At 40.8% G+C, this 15,135-nt stretch overlaps 1 protein-coding gene across 5 annotated transcripts in view; it reads right to left on the bottom strand.

The window, feature by feature from the left end:
• PDCD1LG2 (programmed cell death 1 ligand 2) overlaps positions 1–15,135 on the bottom strand; it is a 155,491-nt gene that overhangs the window by 51,842 nt on the left and 88,514 nt on the right. For 4 of the 5 annotated variants that reach the window (XM_081501857.1, XM_081501848.1, XM_081501842.1 and 1 more), the window contains one exon: positions 11,120–12,423. The exons of the other annotated variant lie outside the window; for it this stretch is intronic. In XM_081501857.1, the coding sequence (XP_081357983.1) occupies positions 12,418–12,423 (6 nt within the window). In that variant the 3' untranslated portion in view covers positions 11,120–12,417. Of the gene's footprint in view, positions 1–11,119; positions 12,424–15,135 lie in introns of those variants that run through there. 5 annotated transcript variants of the gene reach the window in all.

The following is a 15,135-nucleotide window of genomic DNA, read 5'->3' on the forward strand; positions in this document are numbered from 1 at the left end:
GGTAACGATAACCCTATATGCGAGACAGAATAAGAGACACAGATGCATAGAACAATTTTATGGACTCTGAGGGAGAAGGTGAGGGTGGGACGTTCTGGGAGAAGAGCATTGAAACATGTATATTATCATATGTGAAACAGAACACCATTCCATGTTCGATGCATGAGACAAGGGCTCAGGGCCGGGGCAATGGGATGACCCAGAGGGATGGGATGGGGAGGGAGGTGGGTGGGGGGTCCAGGAAGGGGAACACATGTAAACCCATGGCTGATTCATGTCAGTGTATGGCAAAAACTATTACAATATTGTAAAGTTAGAAAAAATAAAAATAAAAAATAAAATAAAATATTCACTGCTAAAAAACAACAACAACAACAACAACAAAACTGGAAATAGAACTCCCATACGACCCAGAAATCCCACTGCTAGGCATACACACCGAGGAAACCAGAATGGAAAGAGACAGGTGTACCCCAATGTTCATCACAGCACTGTTTACAATAGCCAGGTCATGGAAGCAACCTGGATGTCCATTAGCAGATGAATAGATAAGAAAGCTGTGGTACATATACACAATGGAATATCACTCAGCTTTTAAAAAGAACACATTTGAACCAGTTCTAATGAGGTGGATGAAACTGCAGCCTATTATACACAGTCAAGTAAGTCAGAAAAAAAACACCAACACAGCATATTAAGGCATATATATGGAATTTAGAAAGATGGTATCCATGACTCTATATGCAAGACAGCAAAAGAGACACAGATATAAATAACAGACTTTTGGATTCTGTGGGAGAAGGTGAGGGTGGGATGATTTAAGAGAATAAATTGAAACATGTATATTACCATATGTGAAATAGATCACCAGTCTAAGTTTGATGCATGAAACAGGCACTCAAAGTCTGTGCACTGGGACAACCCTGAGGGATGGGATGGGGAGGGAGTTGGGAAGGGGGTTCAGGATGGGGGACACATGTACACCCATGGGTGATTCATGTCAATGTATGGCAAAAACCACTATAATGTTGTAAAGTAATTAGCCTCCAATTAAAATAAATAAATTAACTTAAAAAATAGAAAAGGCAGAGGAACCAGAGATCAAATTGCCAACATCTGTTGGATCATTGAAAAAGCAAGAGAGTTCCAGAAAAACATCTACTTCTGCTTTATTGACTATGCCAAGGCCTTTGACTGTGTGGATCACAACAAACTGTGAAAAATTATTAAAGAGATAGGAATACCAGATCACCTGACCTGCCTCCTGAGAAATCTGTATGCAGGTCAGGAAGAAACAGTTAGAACTGGACATGGAACAACTGACTGATTCCAAATCAGGAAAGAAGTACATCAATGGTATATATTGTCACCCTACATATTTAACTCATATACAGGGTACATTATGAGAAATGCTGGGTTGGAAGAAGCACAAGCTGAAATCAAGATTGCTGGAAGAAATATCAATAACCTCATATGCAGATGACACCACACTAATGGCAGAAAGTGGAGAAGAATGAAAGAGCCCCTTGATGAAAGTGAAAGAGGAGAGTGAAAAAGTTGATTTAAAACTCAGCATTCAGAAAACTAAGATTATGGCATCTGGTCCCATCACTTCATGGCAAATAGATGAGGAATCAGTGGAAACAGTGACAGACTTTATTTTTGGGGGCTCCAAAATCACTGCAGATGGTGACTGCAGCCATGAAATTAAAAGACGCTTGCTTCTTAGAAGAACAGTTATTACCAAGCTAGACAGCATATTAAAAAGCAGAGATATTACTTTGCCAACAAAGGTCCATCTAGTCAAAGCTATGGTTTTTCTAGTATGCACGTATGGATGTGAGAGTTGGACTATAAAGAAAGCTGAGAGCCGAAGAATTGATGATTTTGAACTGTGGTGTTGGAGAAGACTCTTGAGAGTCCCTTGGACTGCAAGGAGATCCAACCAGGCCATCCTAAAGGAAATCAGTCCTGAATATTCATTGGAAGGATTGATGCTGAAGCTGGAGCTCCAATACTTTGGCCACCTGATGCGAAGAACTGACTCATTTCAAAAGACTCTGATGCTGGGAAGGATTGAAGAAGGGAGGAAAAGGGAAAGACAGAGGATGAGATGGTTGGATGGCATCACCAACTCGATGGACATGAATTTGAGTAAACTCCAAGAGTTGGTGATGGATGGGAAGCCTGGCATGCTGCAGTCCATGGGGTTGCAAAGAGTCGCACATGACTGAGTGATTGAAGTGAACTGAACTGAACTTCATTCTTTCCTCAGTTATTTCTCCACTGTTCTCCAGTAGCATATCGGGCACCTCCCGACCTGGGAAATTTATCTTTCAGTGTTCTATCTTTTTCCCTTTTCATACTGTTCGTGGGATTCTCAAGGCAAGAATACTGAAGTGGTATTGGGTTTGGGTTTGGGTTCTAGGACTTTGTAAATGAATAAACATCCAGCTTCTATTCCTAGGTAAGATGCAGGCTTTTGGAGAAAACCAAACGCATATGTAATTACAGAGTACCATGTGGTGTAAGCTTGACTGTATTACACATCTAGGACCAAGGGTGACCTGCAGAATCTTGAGGTCTTGTTCTGCTATGTGATGTGAGCTTTTATTGTGGACTTTACTTTGCTTACATGTAAAATGGAGACAAGAATAGCCTCTGTTTCATTGAACAGTAAAGGTTAAATAATGCGATACATGTAAAGCAATTAGAACTATGTCTGGCACATGGTATGAAAGTTAGCTATAATAAACAATTAACCTCATGATAGCTAATGACACTATGACATCAGTTATCTATTGTTTCAAGCTCAACAAAAGGAATAATGTATAGTCCAAACCCTCCCCCGTACTTTAACACATCTAAATGCCATAGAGGTAAGAATATATCATCAGAAAAGGCAGGATGATCAACTTTCCAAAATGTGATATTTTGGAAGTATTTTTCCTCAGGGTCTTATTTGAGAGCAATACTTTTCTTAGAATAGGCTTCTGACATCTTGTGCTATATATTCTAGGAGAAGCCCATAGAAACATCTGGGCACTTCCAACATCTCAGCACAAATGACATCACTAGGATTCTTATCCATCTATCCCAACATCTGGCAGAAATGACATCACTGGATTCTTATCCTTCTATCCCAACATCTGGCAGATACCAGGGTTACATTCATCTTTGTCTTCTCACCCTAGTGGTGAGTGACAAAGACCATAATTTAGCCATCTTAAATCACCAGAGCCTTGTGGATAGTAAGAGCTCATCAACTGTTGACTGATTAAATAACTGGCTTTGATGGTAGACATTGGTTTTCCTCTCCAGCATCCATTTATAATTTGGGGTCCTACTGTACTCCACACTTTCAGTTCACATGTACTGAGTGGAAAAAAACGGCAATGCCAAAGAATGTTCAAACTACATTACAGTTGTGCTCATTTCACATGCCAGCAAGGTTATACTCAAAATCCTTCAAGCTAGGCTTTAGCAGTATGTGAACCAAGAATTTCCAGATGTACAAGCAAGGTTTTGAAGAGACAGAGGAACCAGAGATCAAATTGCCAACATTCATTGGATCATGGGGAAAGCAAGGGAGTTCTAGAAAAATATCTACTTCTGCTTCATTGATTACACCAAAGCCCTTGACTGTGTGGATCACAACAAACTGTAGAAAATTCTTAAAGAAATGGGAGTACGAAATAACTTTACCTGTCTCCTGAGAAACTTGTATGTGACTCAATTGGCAACAGTTAGAATTGGAGGTGGAACAACTGACTGCTTCAAAACTGGGAAAGGAGTATGTCAAGGGTGTATATTGTCACTCTGTTTATTTAACTTATATGCAGAGTACATCATGCAAAATGCTGGGCTAAATGAATCACAAGCTGGTATCAAGATTGTTGGGAGAAATATTAACAACCTCAGATAGGCAGATGATACCACTTTAATGGCAGAAAGTAAAGAGGAACTAAAGATCCTCTTGATGAAAGTGAAAGAGGAGACTGAAGAAGCTGGCTTTAAGCTCAACATTCAAAAAATAAGATCATGGCATCCAGTTCTATCACTTCATGCCAAATATATGGGGAAAAGATGGAAGCAGTGGCAGATATTATTTTCTTGGGCTCCCAAATCACTGTGGATGGTGACTGAAGCCATGAAATTAAAAGATGCTTGCTCCTTGGAAGGAAAGCTACGACAAACCCAGATAGCATATTAAAAAGCAGAGACATCATTTTGCTGACAAAAGCCCATATAGTCAAAGCTATGGTTTTTCCAGTAGTCATGTATAGATGTGAGAGTTGGACCATAAAGAAGGCTGAACTTCAAAAAATTGATACTTTTGAATTGTGGTGCTGGAGAAGACTCTTGAGAGTCCCTTGGACTGCAAAGAGATCAAACCAGTCAATCCTAAAGGAAGTTAATCCTGAATATTCATTGAAAGGACTGATGCTGAAGCTCCAATACTTTGGCCACTTAATTTGAAGACCTGACTCATTGAAAAAGACCCTGATGCTGGGAAAAATCAAAGGCAAAAGGAGAAGGGGGTGGCAGAAGATGAGACAGTTAGACAGCATCATTGACTCAATGGACATGAATCTGAGCAAACTCTGGGAGATTGGGAGAACAGAGGAGCCTGGCGTGCTGCAGTCCATGGGATCACAAAGAGTCAGACATGACTTAGTGACTCAACAACAACAACAGTTGAGTGGAGCTCCAAACTTAAGACATCACTCACATATTCTTTTTCTTCTAGTGATAGGTTTAGGAGAGGGCACGTGACATAAACTTGTCTAGAGTTAATATATGAATTGCTGCAAATGCTGGGAAAATGGCTTTTTGTGTGTGTGTGGATTTGAACATGGAAGGTTTAATAACTACTGCAACTACCTTGTGATCACAAAGGGAGATGATTTTCAAATGTAGAGTCAACAAAAAGGCAACAGAGTGAAGAGACAGTGGAGAGAACTTTGACAGAAATAATGGAGAGATACAGAAGATACTGATACTGCCATCTGTACCTTTGGCAGCACCTTTGACTCTTCAGTTAACATAAGCTGACACATTCTGCTTTTTAATTTAAGCCAGTTTGCATCGGATATTCTTTTGCTTGCAACCAAGTGATATAACTTCTTCTGCAAAGTGCATGTTAAAATAAGTTAATTTTGTTCTACCCTCATGGCCAAAACAGTTCCTAGTTGCTATTTTTTTACTCAATTAATCAAGAAATGTTTTTCCCAGTAGTCATGTATGGATGTGAGAGTTGGACTATAAAAAAAGCTGAGCGCTGAAGAATTGATGTTTTTGAGCTGTGGTATTGGAGAAGATTCTTGAGAGTCCCTTGGCCTGCAAGGAAATCCAACCAGTCCATCCTAAAGGAAATCAGTCCTGAATATTCACTGAAATGAATATTCATTCATTTCAGCTTCGTTGAAGCTGAAACTCCAATACTTTGGCCACCTGATGCGAAGAGCTGACTCATTGGAAAAGACTCCGATGCTGGGAAAGATTGAAGGCGGGAGGAGAAGGGGACCACAGAGGATGAGATGGTTGGATGGTATCACTGACTCAATGGACATGAGTCTGAGTAAACTCCGGGAGTTGGTGATGGACAGGGAGGCCTGGCGTGCTGCAGTCCATGGGGTTGCAAAGAGTCGGACACAACTGAGCGACTGAACTGAACTGACTGAATCAAGAAATACATAACAGGCTCTAGTTATGTGGTGAGATGTCACAAAGTTTAAGCAAGTTCCTTGTCCTACAGTTCAGTTGGAATTCATCATCTCTGTATTTTCCTCTCACAAGGAATACATCTCCTTTACCCAAATAAGTTTTGATCCAGCAACTGTTCCTTTGAACTGTTCTTGGTTCTAAGCCTACCTTCCTCTACTCTGCCCTGCTGGTGGTAAGGCTCTGCTTCAGCAAACCTCCTTTACCAGCCTTCTTTGCCAGCTGGCTTCCTGTTTAATAAATGGGAAGCCTTAGGGACTGGAATGTGGGAGGGGGAGAATTCCTTCCTATTTCTAGTTCCTGAAAGTGTTGTAGCAGTAGACAACAGAAGGGGAACTGTTCTCTGCAGTTCTAATATCTGGGTTTCCTTGGTATCACTTTTTACTCTTTCTGCCTTCTAATATTTTTATAACCAATTCCTTATATTAAATACACTGTTTTTCTGATTGAACCCTGGCTGATACAGTATTTGATACTAGGAGTGGTCTCAGGAAACAGACGTTCAAATCAAGAATCTGGATTCATTTGCTTTGCACTCAGAGTCTATGGGGTCGCACAGGGTCGGACACGACTGAAGCGATTTGGCAGCAGCAGCAGCAGCAGCAGAGCTAAGCTCTTCACCAATGGACAATGGGAAGTGGTAATTTATGGAATGTGATGACATCATGATTTATTGATGACAGATGACATCATCATCTGTTCTTCTCAGGTTTAATGCCACTGGACAGCTGGCTTTTGGAGATCAAGTAACTGCTGTATGTGATCATTATGGTAGAGAAGATGACTGTAAGGAATGTAAGGTGAGATGGCTACTTCTGATGGTGCTATGATGCTTGCAGGAAAAAAATTACAAGCTCATATCTTTCCACTCAAATCATCTTTAGGGCATCAGAAGGCTCCTAAGGCTGCCCCTAAGAGTATCTCTTATTCCCTCTACCTATAGGAGACATATCTAAAACATTCAGACCCAAACTAAGCATCCACAGACTGGCCAAATCTCATATGTCAAAATTTAGGCAGTAATTTGGCAGTAATAGGACTCTGAGGAATGGGAACATTTGAGTGGACTTGGATGAAGCTGAGAATCTTGAATCTCCCAAGTATCCCTGAGCTTCCTTTGAATAAGCCTCTATTTCCTATTTGATGATACTAGCCTTCCTTTGCTTGAAAACCTGTAATGATTATATATGGAACAGTTGCCTTGCATGAAGATCCCTATTCATTTTAAACTCCTTTGCTCCCAATTTTCATGGCCTTCAGTCTTTTATCTGGAGTCAGATCCCAGCCTGCTTAGGGAGAGAAGGGTACAGTCTTGTTCAGGAGGAAGAGGGTTATACTCCAAAAGAATAACACAATTTGGTTAAATTTATATTAGAAGAAACATATCTAATATAACAGAGGGTGGATTCTAAGATATCAGACCAAGGTGAACAGAACATAACATTGGGTTGGGGCCAAATTTAGGTAGCCCTAAATCTATACTTTCAATAGATTTTTGGACTTAATGCTATGGTAAACTGTTATAATAATAGCCCTCAGAGAATCATGCCACTCTGTATATTGTGCCCTTATATAACCCCTTCCACAATGGTTTTTGGCATAGCTGTCTGACTTGCTTTGGCCAATGAGACTGGAACAGATGTGATGCAAACAGAAACCTGTAAAGCCCTTTCACGTTGGGGCTTGCCTTCTTTTTCCTGTTCTGGACCAGCTTCCATGTTGATGAAGCCTGACTAACCTGCTGGAGACACATGGCCCACTAGCAATCAGCAGCAACTCTAAGACATGTAAGGCCACCTGAGACCAGCATCTTTCAGCCAATCTGTCAAACCGCCAGGCTGACTGCAAACACATGAGTAAGCCCAGCAGAAATGTAAGGGAGAAATGCCCCAGTTGAGCCCAACCCAAATTGCTAACCTACAAAATTGTGAAAACATATGATAAACATAAGCCACTAAGTTTTGTTATACAGCAAAAGCTAGGTAAAACAAATGTATTAGTTGAGCAGCTGGGAGTGGCTCATCTTGGCTCAGAAACCTATGTTCAACAATACATTCAATGATATCGACTTGATAGAATTTCTCTGGAATAATGTATAGAAAGGATTCTAATGGCTTAGGAAGATAGGAATAATGGAGTAATTTATCATGTAACCTATGTGTCTTTCCTCACCTTGAAAGGGTCCAAGGGATGTTTCCCTCATTAAAGCATTGAGAAATGCATTAGTGAGGGAGCCCCAGCAATCTTGAATACCTCCAGGGAGCTGTTTTCTGTAGGCCAAAGTTGATGCTGGATAATGCTGCCACTGAGATGGGCTTCCTAATTTCAGTGGAGATGACTGGATCCCAGAGTGGGGGGGCTGGGAGGGCGGTGGGTGGCTGGCCTACCAAAACACTACTTGACCCGTATGATAGAAATTTGACTTATCACAACTGAGAATCAGCTTCTTGCCCAGTTCCTAGACCCAATCATTTCACAGATCTGAAGCTCCTGGTTGAAGAGGAAAACTGGACCCTTAAGAAAGGACTGTGCAACAATGCTGCAAATACTTAGTGGAGGTCTTCCTCCAAGCTATCCCTAAAGGGACATAGTCATTTACTAAGGTGTCTGTGCATTGGGAGAAATGGAAATACCCAAACTTTTCAGGTATTCCAAAACACTGCTCTGAAATCACACTAATCCTTAGGAACCCCAAATACCACTGTGATCTAATGGTCAAAATAGGGGCTTAGAGTGATCAGGTGATAAACAAAGTTTGGGTCCAGTCCAGCTCATCATGGATCCATTAAAAATGATAATTAGGAAGCCTAGTCAGCAACATATTTATGTATTTACTTATGTGTGCTCAGTCGCTTCAGTCATGTCTGACTCTCTGAGACCCTATGGGCTGTAGCCTGCCAGGCTCCTCTGTTCATGGGATTCTCCAGGCAAAAATACTCGAGTTGGTAGCCATGCCCCCCTCAGGGGGATCTTCCCTACCCAGGAATTGAACAACTCTTATGTCTCCTGCATTTGCAGGCAGGTTCTTTACCACTAGCACCACCTGGGAAGCTCATCTGTGAACAATGATGAATTTGAAAAAAGGACAGAAAATGACATGTTAACAACTATACCAAGATTATGTACAAGTCTGGACAAAGCAAATGCTAACAGAAAAAATGAAAATACTTGTGTTTGGATGATGGCGTCCTAGGTGATTTTCGCTTGTTTGGCCTTTCTCAGGTCCTCAAACTCTCCCAAATGCTGTTTTGCTTTCTTTGTAAAAGGGATTTTTTTTTTTTTTTAAGACTTAAAACTCATTTAGCTCTTCTTCTTTGAGGATTACCATTGTACAACTTTCTGGCCAATCATATTAAGGTCATAGTAAGTAAGAATGTTAAGTGTAGCCACTCTGTCCAGTGTTGTAATGAGTCTCAGAGCCAGTCATGCTTGCAGCATCGATCACATACAAGATACTGCAGGAATGACAAAATCTCACTCTTTCCCTGCCCTCTAGGAGCATATAGTCTAAGGGGACAATACAGAATGTGCTCAAATCCTCATGATTCAAAACTGAAAAAAGATAACTGTTTCAGAGAGGGACAAAGAAAACACTGTTCTGCCCAAAGCAAAGAGAGCTCATATTCAGTAGGGAAAAAACCGGAAAATATTCACTGGCAGAACTGACCTCTAAAGAAAGCATAGGGCTTTGTGAAGGCGAATTGAGGCCCCAGAAAAGAGGTGTTCTGGGTACCGGGGACAGCACAAGGCATACTAGAGGACTGGAGAGCCCCTTGACTTAGCTGGGGAATGCGGCATGTACAGGAGAGCCTGGGGACAAAACCCCTTGGCTGGAAATCCTTGGAGCACAGATCACTTTTCCCTTATGGTTAGGATTTAGGAGAAATATCCTGCAGACAGACTAGCTTAATAGTGTCCAGACATTGCCCATTTAGCAAGAAATAGTGGCTGGTACATAGGGGGATTACCAGTGGTACTTGTCATTTAACAGGTACTTACCATGTGCTGTACATGCTAAGTGCCTGATAAAGGAAGATGCTAACTGCCTTTTTTATATTACAGCTGGGCCTTCATATTGAGTTGCCACATCCAACTGAGGATTGAAAATATTAGAAAAGAATTGCAGAAAATTCCAAAAAGCAAAACTTAAATATGCTGTTCAACTATTACATAGCATTTATATTGTAGTTACAACTATTTTACTTAAGCACGTACACTGATTGGATCTTATAAGTAATCTGCAGATGATTTAAAGTAGTTGGGAGAACATGAATAGTTTACACAAAAATAAGGCACCATTTTGTATAAGGGACTTGAGCATCCACAGATTTGGTATCCGAGGGGGTCCTGGAGCCAATTCCCTGCAGATACTGAGGGAGGACTGTATTCATCTTTCAGATAAAGAAACTGATGCTTAGAGATCAGGTGATATGTACAAAGTTGTGTAATTCATATACAGTTGAGGTGGGGTTGGAATCTCTGACATCAGAGCCTTTCTTCTACCTCCTATAGTGCCTCTTTGGAAACAGTAAGAGTGAAATTAATTCTAGACCAGGAAAAAGGACTACAGGGTGTATGTAGCCAGTAAAACTCCACCTTAAATCCCATCCAGTAGGAAATAAGGACACATGGTGGGGTGTAATGAACATGGTTCCACTGTTCTAGTTCGATCCCTTCCAAGCTAATCAGGCAGCCTTAACCAAATTTCTTAATCTCTCTGTGCCTCAGTTTCCTTATCTTTAAAATGGAGACATAAATAGTGCCTTTCTTAGAGGGTTTTGAGAGAATTCATTTTAATAATATGTATAAAATGCTAGACAACATCAAGTAGGAAGTACTTGGTAAATGTTAATCATTATGGTTGTTAGGCTGTAGTGTAGAACATTTCTCACATTAGGACACAATGCCTAGTGGTCTTCTTCCCCAAAGAACCCTGAATTTTGGGATACTGGAGCTAGGGAGCCCTGTCCCAATTTGGTGTTTAAGAAAATAACCCTGATCTAGGACTAAAGATGGTGGTATTTTGACAGAAGCCATTATTCCACCAGCTTCCTATAGAATTAAATATTACCACCCAAGGATGCAGCATGCTAATCACGTATCAGTGGAGATGTGCGGCCCACATGGACAGAACTGCTTCCTCAGGGAGAAGTTCCTGTCTGCCTGCTCTGACCTCTGGACAATTAGGAGGTGCTGCTTCCCCAGCAGGGGCCCCAGACCAACACCTGGGACCTGGGAGACAGCCGTGGGACCCTGCCTTTCTAAAGAAGGCAGTTGAGTGTGCTGCAAAGGCTTTTACACCTATGGGAGCCAAGTGGCCTGATGGAACATTAAACTTACTGACCTGGATGGGCCCTGAGGAAACCACTTGGCCAAAAGCAGAACATCTGGAACATTTTGAAGAATTGAGTTTTATTCTTCAATGGTATTCTTTGCTTTTGAACAGAAGAAACTGAGATGTTACATAATTGTCGGTTACTCACTTTCACCCCCTTCATTCTCATTAACCTAAAATTATTCTTAGTTTGTGCATCAGTTAAAAGAGTTTGCTTGAAGCTCATTCATCATCTGTTATACTTGATAATGTTTACATTTGGATAGTTTATGGGTGAGCTAATGCATTGAACGTCCTAGCACAAAGAACAAATTGAACATGATCAGTCTGATGGACCACATCCAGTTACCCTCCTCCTTGACATGTGATAATGGAGTCCCACAGGATTTCTAGTACTGACCATCAGAGGCCATGGCTAGTGACCATCACTCTATCATGGACCTGGAAACTGAGCTACTGAAAGGTTAAGTTTAAAGTCCAAGAGAAGGCTAGGAAAGGAGCCTTAGTTTGGCGCTTTGATCATTATAGCTACTCATCTGAAATTTTTGCAGAAACAGCATATTAGTATAACAAAACTTAAAATGCATATGATTGGCTTAAGAAAACAAGATTTTTTGAAGGAAAGATGTAGTTTGCTTTTGCTTTTGAAATATCGTTCAACATAGTGCCATTACAAGTTAAAATCAATGCTTCGTGATTTAGATCTCAGAAAAATACTCAATGGCTTTTCTCTACAATTTGTAGTTGACCACTCTGTGCATTTCAATGCTTAAACACTTCATTAAAACAACTCAGATGTTTTCTAGCTTCCTGTAAACCATAAAACATGTCAATTATGGCTTGACTTTGTATAAAGTCCTGTCTGTGAACTCACAGTCTCAATAGGCTTGTTCTGTATCCAGAGGAAACTACACATAAAAATAACTCTACTGGCAATCTTCTGTCCATTTCTGTAACTGGAAACTTCTACTTGTCTCTGCTTCTGGAAACCACTTTGGAAACTTAAGGGGAAATAATTCCCTCTGTTTCCAGTCTGGAAGAAAGAAAGAGCCAGAGGATACTCAGTGGGGTCCAGGATCCAGTGTGGTTGTTTTCTAAAGTGCAGTAGTGTGTGTGTGGAGCCACGGGCTGTGGGGGAGAGAGCCCAGATCAGTGGAGGGGCAGTTGCCTGACTTTCCGTTATACCGTGGCGGGTGCTGCCTAGTCGTGTCGCAGTCTCCAGAATAAAGTGCTGGTTTATACAAAGACAATTGAAAAGTACAAACAACAAGCTCTGCAGGCCAGGGGATTCTTGCTCAGAGTCTAGAAGTTTCTTGAGGATGTCCTATCAGGTCACCCCAGCTCCTGAGACCACAGGTTCAAATCTGGAGAGAAAAGTTCACAAACAGAAAAATCATTTTTCTGACTAGAAAATACACAAACTCTCAAAGTCTGATTGGAGTTAAAAAAAAAAGAAAAAGCTCAAAAGGCAGCAGGGCTTAAAGCTTTCTTTCCACCCCCTTGACAATTTGCCCTAGTCCAAATCTTTAGTTTCTCTCCCCAGACTGATGGCAAGAAGCTTCTCTCCTCTGCTCTCTGAGCTGCAGGCAGCTGAGCAATACTGGAGCAAAGTTCAAGGGGCTTCCCTATTCAGACCTTTCAGAGTTCCCCATTGTGTCAGATATTTCTGTTTATTCCTGGAGATGCATTTTCCCCCACCCTACTCAGCCTGTGCACATCCTAGGACTGCATCACTGGCCTCTCTTTCCTCTGGTTTCCATTGCATTTTTTCCGTCAAGTCTTGGAGAGAGAGGAGATTGCACGGGATAGGAGAGTAAGATTGGGAGATCTTTTCCTCAGTCATCTCCTGGACAGGCTGCAGGTCCGTTTTATCCCTCTGTTAAAGCCTACAGCTCTGTGGTCTGCCCTTTCCTCCTGCGGTTTTCACCAGGCTTCTGGAACTGCTCGCTTCCCTTTCCCCTTCAGTCTGAGGATACTGGGCCCCCTGAGACTAGCAAGAGCAGGAACCAGTGTTCATCTGTATCTTTTATCATATCCTTTTATAATAAATTGATAAAACATGTAAACTATTGTCCTGAGCCCTGTGAACAGCTCTAGCAAATTAGTTGAACCCAAGAAGAAGGTCATGAGAACCTTAGATTTATAGCTGATTGGTCAGAAGTACAGGTGACAACCTGAACGTGTGACTGGCATCTGAAGTGGAGTGGGAGCACTCTTGGGAACTGAGCCCTTAACCTGTGGAATCTCATGCTATCATCAGTTAGTGTCAGAACTGAGTTACATTGTAGGACAGTCACCTTGTGATGCAGAGAATGGTTTGATGTGGGGAAAACTTCCACACATCTGGTGTCAGATATGCTTGAGTTTGATAGTAATATGAGAGTAAAAGAGGAATATAGGAGGACGACTTAAATTTTTTCCTACTCAGTATATATATGTGTATGTATATATAAAGGGTTATAAGAGAAAAGAAGAAAAAAAATTAGAACCATTGGCACAGGAAAAAGAAAAGGAGACATGTCCATGTTGCTATAATAGAATGCCAAAGCTGTGGTTGGTTCTCTGGTGGAAGTTCTTAGAGGAAAGACAAGAGAGTAAAAAAACAAAACAAAATGCAGAGATTGGACCAATTACTATATAGGTATATATAGAAAGCTGGCCTCATATTTTAATATAAGGTATATAGAAGTATATAGAGGTATACAGAAGTATACAGAAAGAGGTATACAGAAGTATATAGAAAGCTGGCCTCTTATATTTTAATCTTAACCCAAACTATGGCAATGAGAACAGTTTTTTGAGTGCCTCATCTCTAATACTTCATTGTAAGACTCTTAGATGACTAATGTGCTTAAATCATTTTTATAATTCTCCCATAGTCTACCTGACACAGAGTCTTGCAAATAGCAAACACAATACATGTTTGAGAGTGAATGCATAAATAAATAGTGTTATACTGGGGATCACAAGATCTTTTAATTTTTTTTGTCATTATTTCATCAATAAAGTCACTTAACATGCCTTAAACTCAATCTCATGATCTCTAAGTAGAGAAGTCAGGCTGCATGGTCTGGAAGGTCTAATAAAGCATGACTTGGATGACTAGAATAACTTTTTTTTTAAGGAAGCATGACACATATCTGGCCATAGCAAACACCCTCTTCCAACAACACAAAAGAAGACTCTATCTACACATGGACATCACTAGATGGTCAAAACCAAAATCAGATTGATTATATTCTTTGCAGCCAAAGATGGAGAAGCTCTATACAGTCAGCAGAAACAAGACCAGGAGCTGACTGTGGCTCAGATCATGAACTCCTTATTGCCAAATTCAGACTTAAATTGAAGAAAGTAGGGAAAACCACTAGACTGTTCAGGTATAACATATATCAAACCCTTTACGATTATACAGTGGAAGTGACAAATAGATTCAAGGGATTAGATCTAATAGACAGAGTCCCTGAAGAACTTTGGATGGAGGTTTGTGACATGGTACAGGAGGCAGTGATGAAGACCATCCCCAAGGAAAAGAAATGCAAAAAGGCAAAATGGTTGTCTGAGGAGGCCTTACAAATAGCTGTGAAAATAAGAGAAATGAAAGGCAAAGGAGAAAAGGAAAGATATACCCATTTGAATGCAGAGTTCTGAAGAATAGCAAGGAGAGATAAGAAAGCCTTCCTCAGTGATCAACGCAAAGAAATAGAGTGGAAAAATAGAATGGAAAAGACTAGAGATCTCTTCAAGAAAATTAGAGATACCAAGGGAACATTTCATGCAAAGATGGGGACAATAAAGGACAGAAATGGTATGGACCTAACAGAAGCACAAGCTATTAAGAGGAGGTGGCAAGAATACACAGAAGAACTATACAAAAAAGATCTTCATGACCCAGATAATCACAATGGTGTGATCACTCACCTAGAGCCAGACATCCTGGAATGTGAAGTCAAGTGGGCCTTAGGAAGCATCACTAAGAACAAAGGTAGTGGAGGTGATGGAATTCCAGTTGAGCCATGTCAAATCCTAAAAGATGATGTTAAAGTGCTGCACTCAATATGCCAGAAAATTTGGAA

The sequence above is a fragment of the Giraffa tippelskirchi genome, chromosome 1 (assembly GCF_054371585.1).
Source record: "Giraffa tippelskirchi isolate mGirTip1 chromosome 1, T2T-mGirTip1v1.2.pri, whole genome shotgun sequence".
Lineage (NCBI taxonomy): Eukaryota > Metazoa > Chordata > Mammalia > Artiodactyla > Giraffidae > Giraffa > Giraffa tippelskirchi.